Source organism: Mirounga leonina, unplaced genomic scaffold (genome assembly GCF_011800145.1).
Source record: "Mirounga leonina isolate KUSES-001 unplaced genomic scaffold, KU_Mleo_1.0 Mir_177, whole genome shotgun sequence".
In the NCBI taxonomy this organism is placed as follows: domain Eukaryota; kingdom Metazoa; phylum Chordata; class Mammalia; order Carnivora; family Phocidae; genus Mirounga; species Mirounga leonina.
The window spans coordinates 6,644,996-6,659,143 of NW_023270459.1; the positions used below are offsets into that span (position 1 = coordinate 6,644,996).

The 14,148-nt window shown below is 45.4% G+C and overlaps 1 protein-coding gene across 1 annotated transcript in view; it reads right to left on the reverse strand.

Annotated features, from left to right (window-relative positions):
* The window catches only part of TDRD12 (tudor domain containing 12), a 67,284-nt gene that overhangs the window by 49,642 nt on the left and 3,494 nt on the right, over positions 1–14,148 (reverse strand). Inside the window, exons 2-6 of the mRNA XM_035023513.1 lie at positions 8,597–8,755; positions 6,564–6,700; positions 4,299–4,418; positions 1,572–1,627; positions 258–343 (exon numbers count right to left, since the gene is read on the reverse strand). Coding sequence (XP_034879404.1) covers positions 258–343; positions 1,572–1,627; positions 4,299–4,418; positions 6,564–6,700; positions 8,597–8,755 — 558 coding nt within the window. The remainder of the gene's footprint in view (positions 1–257; positions 344–1,571; positions 1,628–4,298; positions 4,419–6,563; positions 6,701–8,596; positions 8,756–14,148) is intronic.

The window sequence follows — 14,148 nt, forward strand, 5'->3', positions numbered from 1 at the left end:
ATTAAGCGTCTGACTCTTGGTTTCCATGATCTCAGAGTCTTGAGGTCGAGCCCCATGTTGGGCTCTGCACTCAGCATGGAGCCTGCTTGAGATTCTCTCCCTCAGCCCTCCCCTGCCCTCTCTCCAAAAAAACCAAAAGACAAAACCAAAAATTTCCATGCTGTGTGAATGACATTCTTTTCCTTGGTGTTTACTCTGTTTTGTTAAAATAAAAAAATAAGAATAAAACATTTTTAAAACACAATTCTTTCACTCACTTTTTCATTTCTTATAGTTGCATAAAGGTAGACCTCAAAAGTATCTTCTTCCACGGCACACAATTTGGCTTCCACCTGGGTGGTTGCTAAATAACATAAATGAAAAAAAAAAAAAATCAGCTGACATTGAAACAATTCCATTCCACCTAGTAATCCGTACTAAGCATCACCTGGAGTCACCATACCGAACGGCGTCCTCCTGGGGGGGGGGGGGGGGGCGCGCAAGTGGAGGCCAAGGCTCTCCTGGCCTGGGGTCAGCCGCATACCCTCCATCCCACCCACAGCTGCTGCTCCTGCCCCCTGCGAACATCTCTCCAGCAGACTTGGCCCTCTTTCTTCCAGAGACTCCCAAATCCCCTTCCCACTCAGTCTTTCACCTGAGTCCATTCCACCCTGCAAACACCCCATCAGTCAGAGCTCTCAGCGACTCAGACCCAAGCACCCAAACAGCAGTTCCAGGCACGGGGAGCTTCAGACACCAGGCTCAGTCCTTCACACACTGTTTCACTTCACAGCTGTCGCTGTCATGTACAGGGGAGGAGGCCGGGCTCAGAGAAGGCTGCAGGGAAGCTGTGGAGCAGGATGCAGTCCCAGGTGCTCTGCTTCCTCCACAGCTGTATGTCCCAGCATCCCTCCCCCCTGACATGGGCTCACAAGGGCCCAGACTCCAAAGCCAGAGGCCCTCCCAGCCTCCCATCTCCCCCGCCCAGCATGTGGCTATTCCTCTGGCCAGAGAGCAGGGCAGTGGAGGAGAGGGCCCAGCACCCCAGGCATTTCACACCCGCTTCTCCTCAGAGCAGCCCCGGGGGGCGGCGGGCACAGGGACTTGGCTCCTGCCGGCCAGGGGTCAGGACAGACGGCCATGAGGCTGCACTTTACCGCCAACGATAGAAAATAAAGAGAGCACGCCATACAGCTGCTCTGAGACAGGCTGCACATCTGAAATCGGCAATGATGACGACACTAATCAACATGCACGAGAAAAGTTCAGCTTTCCATCACCTGCTGCTCCGTGAAATGCGCGTACATTTATTTCTGCAGGGCGAAGCTCCCATGCAAACGAAGGGCCCCTCACCCAAAGAGCCCCTTTCTCATTTCAACTCCCAATTACTAACGTCCACACCCACCCCCAAACTTTCAGGGGTGCAGAGTCGCTGTGACATGGGGCGGAAGGAGTCCCAGGTAACAGATGAACCCCTGTGAGGAGGGGCAAACAGCTGAAGGAGCACATCCCAAACCCCCTCGCCAATGGAAAGATAAACCAGCGTGAGTGTCAGTTCAAAGCAGGCTTTAGTGATGATGCACTTGCCTTACCTTTTAGGATGTTCTGGAAGTACTGAATAGCTGCGCTGTCCCACTTCTTGGCAGGCCTGGAACAGTAAACAGATGCAACCTTATCAAATAAAAATCCGAGGCTGGGGAACCAACATCACTTTGTAAGCCATATGCTCAATGTTTCTGACACTACGTGTTGAATGTATGATGCCTGGCCCTGCTTTGGGGGTGACGATCCCAGCCGCACCCAGCAATGGGCTCCTCTCGTCACTGCCGCCGGCATCCAGGGCAGAGACTGAGAACAGGCCCACCCTGGGGCTTCCTGAGCATCCCGTGCCTGCCACGAGGGCATCGTCCTTCCCAGCACCAGCGTCCCCCGGGACCTGGGACCTATCGGTCTTCCCAGCCAGAACACAAGCCCCCCGGGCAGGGATGCTGCGCATGCAGTGTTCAGCACAGGCTGGTATGGAGCGAGGGCTCTGTACAGCCTGGTGAGACCACAGGGCAAGAGAGGCCGGGCGGAGAGCCACCGGCCAGTCGCTCATGGTATCCCCCCCCTGCTGACACCTGCCCTCTGTCTCCCATGTTCTATCATCTTGCCCTTCCCTGTGCTCTGGAAAGGAAATTGTAAGAAGAGCTGTGGGCAGTGGAAGATGAAGAGAAACCAGTATTTCGAAGCAAGGAACGAAAATAACTAAGAAAGGGTAGAGTACTATGTTTTATGTTTCTCTGCTGGTTTGATTTCCCAAATCAATGATGGTTTGATGCCACCGTCATCCTCCAAGGGCTGCTTTAAGGATCAAATAAGGTAATGTACATAAAGCACTTAGTCCCACACCTAGGCAAAGGTATTATTTAATTTACTAAAAAAGATATTTAGCACATTACTTCAAGAAAATCACAAAGGGTTACTAAAAGTAAAAAAAAAAAAAATTAAGACAGCGGTTCTAAAACCATTGCTACACACAAAAAATTTACCTAGTAAGTTTAAAAAAAATGAAATATAGATTTCTAATATGAAAATGGCCCAAGAGAAAAATCAATCTAGGCTATTCACAGGTAAACCAATCATTCAGTCCGTGTGTCTGTCTGTCTCTCTCTCAAACACACACATGAATAACCACATGAAGAAACACCCAACTTGTAAAGTTGGAAAAACACAAATTAAAACAAAATACCATTTTCACACAGCAAACAAGCAAAAATGAAAAGTTTAAAGATAGTCAACGTTGTGTGGAAAAGCAACACTCTCTGTACCCCAATGATGCGAGTACACATCGCTAGTCCTCTGGAGGGCCATTTGACAAAATCTATAAACACTGTAACATACATATCGAGACAGACATTCTAGATGAACTGCCCACACAAAGGGACATGCGTCTGCACGGAGGGTGTGCCTACGACTTGGGAAGGTGGTCACGCAGAGGGGGCGAGGATGAGGGGGACTCTGGGGGAGAGCTGGGTGTGGACAGACTGGCAACAGAGTCAGCCCTGGGGGGAGGGTGAGTAGCTGGCTGCTCTGGAAGAGGGACAGGGAAGAGGCAGGGGTTGCTGCTCTGTGGGGGACCCACTTTCCTGGAGTCTCTGAGGTGGTGGTGGTGTTGGGGGGCTGCAGGGACAAGCAGGCTCAGCATCCATTACTGAAGCTTCTGAAGCCGGCCACAGGACGATGTGCTTACCATCTCCAGGGAACAACAGGTGCTGGGGGGAGCAGGGAGTGGAAATGGAAGGTCTCTGTAGATCCCGCGAAAGCATCCACAAGAGGGGTGCCTTCCAAGTTCCAGGAACAAAATGCAACACCACCACGACATGCAAGTTAAGCCAGACTGTGCTATGCCCACAATGTTTCTTCCCGTAACACCAGTCCTGGGGGTGGGGGTACCGGGAGGGAGGAAGGGAAGGGCTGCCCCAGGACCTCAGGTAGCGCTCGGTCCAGACAGTGGAGAGCGCAGCCATACCCCTGCCACAGCAGTGCCCAGTGCGGGGACCCTGGTGAGTCCTGCACAAACACTGGCAATGTGGCCCAAGACTAGGAAGACGGGGCAAACACGGGGGCGGGGGTGATACGTGCATATGGGCATGCACGTCCACATCTCCACACCATGTTTTATTTGGATTTATCCATATTCTTACGGGATTGCGCAGCGCACAGTGGTCTGCAAACAATCTAGCTGGCTCTCAAGAGAGGAACAGTCACATACAGCAAGTAGCCAGTTATGTTCACCCAGAAAGTCCAATAGTAGGAGGCCGTACATGTACTAGCAAAGAGCTTCAGCACACTCTTGGCTTAAATCTACAAATAAGGCAGTAGGTTCTAATTTTCATGAAAGGCTCCACATAAACGAATGTGTATAAAGTACTGAATGAGGTGTGCAAGTTCAGAGCCTGAACAGGTCCCAGAGGATGGGGGGGGTGGGGGGTGGCAAGGGACTGGAGAAAAATGCAATGGACTTTTTTTTTTAATGCTCCATGATCCTGTATTCCCTCCTTTCTCTTCACAGTTAATTTATTACTTTTTGCAAATTAAAAGAAGTTGCAGAGCGCAGAGCTCGGCAACCCCCCCAAGCCCCCTCGACTGCAGCGTCTGGAAGGGGGGCTGCCCCAGGAGCTCCGCTTAGGGCCAGGTGTGACACACATCGACTCAGATGTCTCCTGAAGAACAGAGGCCATTTAGTGCTTCTCAAGGGCAACAGACTCCACATAAACCTCCTACACTCGATTTCAGACTTTGACTCACGCTCAGCACCCGTCACCAGCAGTACTTACACAATCTCAGCGCTGTCTTCACAGAAGTCAATGTGTAATGTAACAGGCTTCGTGCAATACAGCCTGAATTTTTTCGCCCGGTAGGGAAGCTGCATAAAAGTTTCTACTGCAACTCGGATGCTTCACAGTGAAACAGAAACAGTTCCGTTACAAAGAAAACTTACATAGAAAACTTACATTCTTTCTGTTTCTAATACAGCCACCAGCAACAGGGAGGGAGAGCGGGCTGACCTCTGCCCAAGTGCGGAGAAGGGAGAAGAATCTTATTCTTCTTATGTATAAAAGCATAAAATATATGAAGAGTACATGCATGGATATTCAGAGTATCTTTGGCATTAAAACTTCATGGTGTGGGGGTGGTAAGTATTAGAAAAATCACGTCTAACAAGGCTCCTCAGGCTAAGAAACATTAGGAAATGAACAATCCTGTGAAGTCAGTTCTACTTAAGATTTTTAAATTTCAAATTTTAATACACAACCCGAATTTCAGTTTCTGTCATGTTTTTGAGCAGATATTTTTATAGTTAATATTTATTAATTCTGCACAAAAAGAGGGGCTGAAATGTCCACAATAGCCAAACTGTGGAAAGAGCCAAGATGTCCATCGACAGATGAGTGGATAAAGAAGATGTGGTATGTATACACACACACACAATGGAATATTATGCAGCCATCAAAAGGAATGAAATCTTGCCATTTGCAACGACGTGGATGGAACTGGAGGGTATTATGTTGAGTGAAATAAGTCAAACAGAGAAAGACATGTATCATATGACCTCACTGATATGAGGAATTCTTAATCGCAGGAAACAAACTGAGGGTTGCTGGAGTGGTGGGGGGTGGGAAGGATGGGGTGGCTAGGTGATAGACATTGGGGAGGGTATGTGCTATGGTGAGCGCTGTGAATTGTGCAAGACTGTTGAATCACAGATCTGCTCCTCTGAAACAAATAATGCAATAGATGTTAAGAAAAAAAAAAAAAGAAGAAGATAGCAGGAGGGGAAGAATGAAGGGGGGGAAATCGGAGGGGTAGATGAATCATGAGAGACGATGGACTCTGAAAAACAAACTGAGGGTTCTAGAGGGGAGGGTGGTGGGGGGATGGGTTAGTCTGGTGATGGGTATTAAAGAGGGCACGTTCTGCATGGAGCACTGGGTGTTATACGCAAACAATGAATCATGGAACACTACATCAAAAACTAATGATGTAATGTATGGTGATTAACATAACATAATAATAAAAAAAAAAAGGGGCTGAGATTTGATAAATCTGCTGCTCAGCACTTTTATTTCCATTCTTCAGGCCAATGAGAGACTGCCTAGGCGTACCATTCCGGGACAGGATTTCTGGATGCCCTGTATGGGCAGCCTCACCACCTCGTCCCCACAGCTCAGAAAAAGGTGCCCCTTGAAGCCTCCCTGCACAATATTTAATCACGGGCTTCTCTTGCCCAAAACTCCAAATACTAAAAATCTTTCCAAACAATTAAATATAACATTTACTTTGATAACAATTCTGGTTATAAAGGTGCAGAATCACAGGCTAGAAAGGCATCTACTTTTTTTCTTAAGTATCTGCGAATTCCCAATGTCTGAGAAGCCCTTCTGCCATGAAATGCTTTACTCTTATTGCAAGAATACTCTTTTGGAAGAAGAGTCCTCACATTAATTATTAAACTGATATCCTCTTACTCTGGGATGGGCAACTATGAAAAATTACCACAAACACAAAAGCTGACGTGTTGCTAGTGTTTTCTAATGAGCAGTTAATGGGTGCTCCTGGAGCCAATGAGGGCTGCTTCGGAACTGTCTCCCCACCTTAAGTCACTGTGGGTCACACCCTCACTCTGCTAAGGAAAAGGACCCAGAGTACTTGAACAGGGGCTCTGCTCCCCGCTACCTGAGGCTGTACCAGCACACACCCCTTCTGTGGGGACCACATGACCTTCGGCTTCCAGGTAGTGTCTTTCCTGCAGCCCAGCCTCTGGAAGGACCCATCACAGGAACACGCTGAGAGTGGGAGGCCGGGTGAGCACCTGCCCCTTGGAAGGAAGGTGGAAGGAGGGCCCAGCTGCCCCGGGTCCTCACTGGGACCACCAGCCCCTACACTGACTGCGTGTAGAACTGGAATCTGCAAGTCGTCCCCATGGGAAGCGAAGAACACTCCAGTTCTCTGACCTCTATCCTCTGTGAAAACTGACCCTCTCCTTTAAAACTGATATCCATCTCCCTAAAGAGCGTGAGGCGAAATAAATACGTACGTACTTTTTAGATTTCACTGGGATGTACTTGGCAAAATCCACAAGGAAACATTCTGCCAGGTAATGGTCTGCCGAAGACACAATGGACTTAATAACAGCCCTGCACCAGCACTTCAGTTCCTGACAATACACCACACAGACCTACAAAATAAAAACCTCGGCATTAAAACCCTCAGTCGCAGGAGAGAACGAAAAGGCACCCCCAAACCATCTCAGCCCACATTCTACCTGCCGGAAGAGGAAAGGTGGGGGAGGAGGCTGGGGCTGCCCACGCTGACCCCAACTGGACAGTAAACTGAACACAGGGCACCCATCCTACTTCAGGCTTCTCTTACTCCACTCATGCTGACTCCTTAACTAAGGACAGGGTTTTGAAAGTAAAATAAGGAAAATGCAGCCCCACCTTAGGGAAACTGCCCAGCAGGAGTGATAGCTGCCTGGCGTCCCGACTGTCCCACGGGACTGCGACCCAGACCGGCAAACCACACGCCGACCACAGGCCCCGAGGGGAGAGCACCGCACCTGACGGGGAAGGGGTGAGCCGAAGGGAGACCACCGCGCTCAGGAACTGAAGCTGGACGCCATGGAGCAGCCACTTGGCAAGGGATGGGCTCTTGGGAGCCTCCCATAACTCCAAAGTCAAATAACTGGAGAGAAATCTTGCCAAAGGACAGAGGGTATTTCTGTTTAATGCTCAAGTCAAAGCAACTTGTAGGAATGGTGTAAACAGGTAATTGTTCACGAGGCCAAGCTGGTTTTGAACTGGTGGCTTACAAGGCTTCCACCAAGCCAACGTAGGGCAATTTAAGCACCAAGAACAATGATTACAGCTGATGGACTATATTAAATACCATGAGGTTCAATACAGTACTTTAAAAATGAAAAGGAGGAGAGAAAAACAGCAGAGACCTCTGGACGTCTGTGTACACAGCTGGGCACGAACGCTGGTAAGGGAAAGAATCAAGCAACGCGTCTACCTTTCCAGCATGAACTGTAGGATATCAGGGTAGCCTAATCATCTTAATAGAGGAAGGAAAGTTCCCTGCAGACGAATTCCGGCTCAAGAACACAGAAGGAACGTGAAAGCGACCATTTTGGAAGCTTAAACAGAAGGGCTGCTTCGGGCCGTGCTGGTCACGGGATGGTGCCTCCTCTGCAGGAAAAGCTGACGGGCACCACCTTGAGGGAGGACTCAGGTGTCGCCCTCCGAATCCGCTGGGCTTTGCCAACAGTGATATTACCTCCCAATCCAATGCAAGGTGAAGCTCACAGCCCAATCACTCTGAGGGGGGGAAAAAGGTGACCCTAAATCTAATCAAAGCTTTAACTACCAGTCCACATAAAATAGAGGGGACAGAGAGAAAGTTCAGCACCACCACAAGGAGGCACTCAGGCTCTCCAAAATGTGGAATATTTTAAAAGGACAGCTCACCGGGTTTCCTGTCAACAAGTCAATGGTATGGAAAAAGATAATAAATGTTATTAATGAAGTTTTTTTTTTGAAAGGGGGAAGGAATTCAAGTTATTTCTAATGTTTCTCATAGTTTATAAACCTTTCCCAGTAGAAAAATTCAAACTCTTCTGAAAAGTGACTGACCTGCAGAGAGAATCAGACAATGGTCCCGGGAGCCAAGGTGGCAATAAAGGAAGAAGGGGCCGTGATGTGAGGCAAGGAAAATAAACAAGCAGGAGTTGGCCAAAGTCACAGGCAGCAAAAGGGAGGCCCCCATGCCCCCTCGGCTGAGGCCCCCACACCTGTGACAGATCTAGAATACATCTAGAATAGCCCTCAGTTCCCAGCCCCAGGAGGATGGCCTGATGCCTGAATTTGGACGACATTCCATCTGCTGCTGCCCCACATGAATCTTCTACCACCTTTGCTTTCCAAAACCAGCCCAAATCTCGTGCAGCCAAAAGAACCTAACACAAAGCAATGATTATGTGCAATTAAAATACTCTAAAAGTTTTACTGCCAAAATGTGTACATTTTAAGTAGTATTTCAAGACACAGTGCTTACAGCACACTTAGATACATACCTGCCCTTCTTCCAACATTAACGGTTTTATTTCTGTATCTTGACACATGCTATTATAGAAGTCATTCATGGCACTATTTAGTTTTTGGTAATCAACTTCATGATCTAAAAACGGACTACATCCTTTTATCATAACCCAGAAGCATCCTGGATCTTCAATCTGTTAAAAAAAAAAAAAAAACAATGCATGGTTTAAAAAGCAGAATCATAAAATAATAAACCTTAGAGGCATGATACCTGTTACTAATTTAAGCGGTCTAACAAATTCTAGAGGAGTACCTCTGTCTTAAAAAATCAGACCAAAGGTAAAAAATAAAAGACTGTCAATATAGATCAAATCATCACCCTTTACACCTTAAACTTATATGTTAGATACCAATTATATCTCAATTAAGCTAGATAAAAGATAAAAGATGCAAAGATAAAACTCTAAAACATGTTAAAAATTTTAAAAAATATAACCAATAACATCAGTAATTTTTAATTATGTGCTGTGACTCGAAAGGCAGAGATCAATGCCCTCCATCTCCTCTACTTTAATTTTAATTTTTTAAAAAGATTTTCTTTATTTGAGATAGTGTGCGAGAGAACACAAGCAGGGGGAGGGAGAAGCAGACTCCCCACTGGGCAGGAAGCCCAACGTGGGGCTTGATCCCAGAACCCCGAGATCATGACCTGAGCCAAAGGTAGACGTTTAACCAACTGAATCACCCAGGTGCCCCATCTCCCGCATTTTTTAAATATGCATAATAAAATACAAAAGCAAAGTCCCATGTTTGCGATATGCTATGTCTTTTGTAAAAAAGAGAAGGAAATATGAATGAATGTATAGTCTGTTCATATTTAAAAAAAATGATGGCAGATAAACCAAAACAAATATAAGTTATCACCTATAGAAAGCCAGGAATAGAAGGGACAGGGATGAAAGTCAGACTTCTCTGAATGTATCTTGATATAGATCAGTGTCATTAGAGACCAAGATTTTCATCATTAGAGAGATTAGATGCAACATAAAAAGTTAAATTTGAGTTGAAAATATCAGTAGGAACTCCTAACTCTGCCTACTGAAAGGACCTAAAAGCAATGACATCCCAAGACTTTGGATCCAAGGTACCAGGTGGCAGGGGAACAGGTGTTCACGTTAGTATTCTATTTTTCTAAATATTTGAATATTTTTAAAATAAAAAGTTGGGGAAAAAAAGAACAATGGGCCATTCTGGTTCCAGATCATGGCAGAGTCATTTACATGGACTAACCCACCTGCAAGTAACAATGATCAACCCAGGAAAAAATACAAAGTAACAAATATGAAGGCACTGAAGAGAAGAGAAACCGCAGGGACCAGATGCTTTGCAAGGAGGATGGGTCTTGGGTGAGATCCACGTTTCCTTACAGCTTTTCCAGCCCAGGACGACGGGCTGCAACTCAGGCAGAAAGCCGCAGCGTTGTGGCTTGAGGAACCAGAGAAGGGACGCTGAGGAGAGAAATTCTGAAAGAGCCGCCACGGGGAGAGCCAGGTCCTTGGCCAGCCCGCACGGCGCAGTGAGGGCCCAGCCGTCCAGAGGAAAGCGACCTCGAGAAGGTGGACAGAAACACCAGTTTTAGCTGCTGCCTGACAGAACAGCAAACTCGTGGCATGTCACCTCCCAAAACCTCTGCACCGAGAGGCCCCGTCCCGAGGACGGCCCTGGCCCCTCTCAAATGCGTGCCTGGGGAAGCTCAAGGCTGCCAGGGGAACCCACCGTCTGCAGACAGAGACCCTCAACCTCCCTTTCTGTGAGCATTTCCTCAAAAGGGCTGACAGGCGCCAATCCTCCCTATCCCTTTGAGATGTGTCTGTTTCTCCCGCTGCTCAGGAGTACCTCTCGAGGGCCTGAAAGCTGAGACTGCCTCCTGGAACCCGCTTCCTCGGCCAACAGGCACTGACCGGTCCTTGGTGACCCTCATATCCCTGGAGCCCCTCCCCTCCTCTTCCTCGGTCTTCCCTCAAAATGCTCGGCCCCCTCTGCCCTTCCCCAGCTCCTGCCCCTACTCCCGGGCAGCTAATGCTCTAGCCAATGTCTGCCTTTGTTTGTCCTTGGCACCCATCACTGGGAAACAGTCTGCAGTGGGAGCCCGGCCAAATTTACGAGGCTCAGTAGGCACCCTGACGTGCCACGCCTGCAAACTCCAGACCGCACTCCTGGACAGAGTGTGCTCTAGCAAAAGCAAACAGGGGCTTGAAGAGGATAAACCAAGCCTCCCAGATGGTGGATGCAGCGAGTGACCGAAGCGTAGGTCAACACTCTTTACCGCAGCTGCAATATCCGTGTGGCAGTTACTAGCCGTGCAGAGATGAAAATGTGATGTGTGGCCAAGGACAAAAGCAGTCAGTAGAAGTGAACCCAAGACCGCCCAGAAGTTGACATGAAAGGCAAGGACGTCAAAGCAGCTGTGAGAAATATGCTGAACAACTTAAGGACAAGATGGTTGTGGTGAGGTCGTGTGTTTACTAAAGAGGAGGGTCTCACCTAAGAAATGGAAACTCTAAAACAAAAACAAAAAACAAACTTTGGAAAAGATAATTCCTGAACTAAAAAGTAAAACATACCAAAAAAAATGTTACTAGTGGCGTGCTCACTACTCCTATTCAACATTGTACTGGAGGCACTAGTCAGTGTAACAAAGTAAGAAGAAGGATGTCAGCAAGACTGGAAATGAAGAAAGAAAATGTCTCTATTTACAAACAGTATCTCCATAGAAAATCCTAAGGAACCTACAAAAAATATATTAGAACCAGTAAGTGGCTCTAACAAGGTTCCAGGGTATAAAGGCATATAGTACATTCAATTGTACATCTATAGTCCAGCAATGAAAACTGGAAATTTAAATTAAAAAAACAGCACCATTTTCAACTGTGCCAAAAAACAGGATTACTCAGGAATGAACCTAACAAAATATATGCAAAATGTGTGTGTTGAAAGGAACACAAACTGATCAAATAGATCAAGGAAGGCCTTTAATGCCAGTATACTGGGTTCATGGATTAAGATGTTGATTTTTCCCACAATGATCTATAAATACAACTCAGTTCCAGCAGGAATTGAGAAATCAATGAACTCCCTATGAAATTCTTATTGGAAAGGCAAAGGAACTAGAATGGCCCAAGTAACTCTGGAAAAGAACAACATAGTTGGAAGACTCATACCACCTGATTTCGAGACTTACTAAAAAGCTACAGTAATTGGAATTGTGTGCTACTGGAGAAAGCACAGACAAAAACCAACAGAACAGAAACAGACCCACACATATGCAGTCAATTGAGTCTCAATAAAGGCACAAAAGCAACTGGGTGGAGAAAGAGTAATTTTTAACAAATGATACTAGAACAATTAGTTATCTGTATGCACAAAAGTTAACTTTGATCCATCCTTTATTCCAGATACAAAAATTAACTCCAATGGATCCTATATCTAAATGTAAAATATAAAACTATAAAATTTCTAAAAATACATGGGGGAAATCTTTGTGACTGTGGGTTAGGCAAAGATTTTAGATACAACACCAAAAGTATACTTTGTACAAGCAAAAATTGATAAATTGGACTTAATCCAAATTAAGAACTGCTCGTTGAAAGACATTAAGAGAAAGAAAAGTCATAAACTGGGAGAAAATATTTGCAATCACATCCAACAAGGAACTTCATCCACAATATATAAAGTGTAAAAACTCAGTAACAGAATGACCAACTAGAGAAATGGACAGATCCAAACAGACACTTGACCAAAAGAGTGGAAGGATGGCAAACAAGCACACGGAAAGATAATTAACATATCATTCGCCATTAGAAAATGCATATTAAAACCACAACGAGACACTACTACACACTAAACATTACCAGAATGGCTGAAATCTAAAAAACTGACATCACGTGCTCGTGAGGATGCAGAGCAACTATTTTTTTTTTAAAGATTTTATTTTTAAGTAATTTCTACACCCAACATAGGGCTCAAATTCACAATCCCAAGGTCAAGAACCCCGATTATAGGCGCCCTGCAGCTAGAACTCTTACACATTGCTGATGGGAACCCGTAATTGTACCGTCACCGTGGAAGATTTTCTCATGAAGTTAGACAGGTAATCCAAGCCTAGTTATTTATCCATGAAATGGAACTTGTGTTCACACAAAAACCTGTCTGTAGAGGTTAGAGCAGCTTTATTTATAATCTCCCCAAACTGGAAACAACTCAAAGGGCCTCCAGCTGGTGACAGTACAAACAAATTTGCATATTCATACAATGGACAACAACTCAGCAGTAAAAAGGAAGACATCGTGATTCACGCAACGACCTCGGGGCAGGCAGGTCTCAAATGCATACACTAAGTCAGGGAAGCCAGATGCAGAGACTCCGTCCTACTGCGTGATTCCGTGCGCACATTTCCATTTTTACGACATCCTGGAAAAGGCAAAGCTAACAGGGAAGATAAAGATCAGTGGTTGCAGGGGCTTTGGAGAGGGGCAAAGAAGGGACTACAAAGGAGTATAAGGTAATGGAGGGATGACAGACTGCTCTCTGATTGTGGTGGTTATAGGACTGCATCCATTTTTCAAAATGTCACAGAATTCTACATGAAAAATGATGAAGTTTACCATATATAAATCATACCTCAATTTAAAAAATAGTTTATGGGTTAAAAAAAAGAGGGGCGCCTGGGTGGCTCAGACAGTTAAGCGTCTGACTCTTGGTTTTGGCTCAGGTCATAATCACAGGGTTGTGAGATCGAGGCCTGCTCTAGGCTCTGCGCTCAGTGGGGAGTCTGCTCGATATTCTCTACTTCTGCCCCTTCCCCCACCTGCATTCACGCACACACACACACTCTCTAAATAAAATCTTAAAAAAAAAAAAAAAAGATGTGAAGCAAACATGGCAAAATGTTAAAAGGTTTGACAAAGCTAAGTGGTGGATGTCCAGGTGTTTATGATTATATTTTTTAGACTTCTTGGTATGTCCAGAATATTTCCTGATAAAAAGTTAGATTTTAAATTATTTTTAATCACAGGAATGATTTTAAAAGCTTCTTGTCCTCTGATGTGATATTGCCCATGCAGTATTTTTACTAAAAATGCCTAACTGAACATAATCATGAAGAAACAGACAAATCCGAAATGACTGATATTTTGCAAAGCAACTGCCCTTGTTCTTCAAAATTTCAATGACATCAAAGACACAAAAAAGCCAGGGAACTAACCTAAATTAAAGGAGACTAAGAGGCCATGACAACTAAATGCAATGTACAATTTTTGATTGGATCCTGGAGCAGAAAAAACAAGTTTTAGAAGACATTTTGGGACAAATGGAGAAATTTGAACAGAGACTATGTATTATGGTACTGGATCAATGTTAAATTTCTCAAGTGGGGTAATTACATCATGATGATGTAAGAGAAAGTCTTGGTTCTTAGGAAATACATGTGTAAGGAGTTAGAGTTCTCAACTCATTCTCAAATGGTTCAGCAAAAAAGCAAATAATTTTATATATACTATTTATAAAGAAATATGCAGGTCAACAAAAT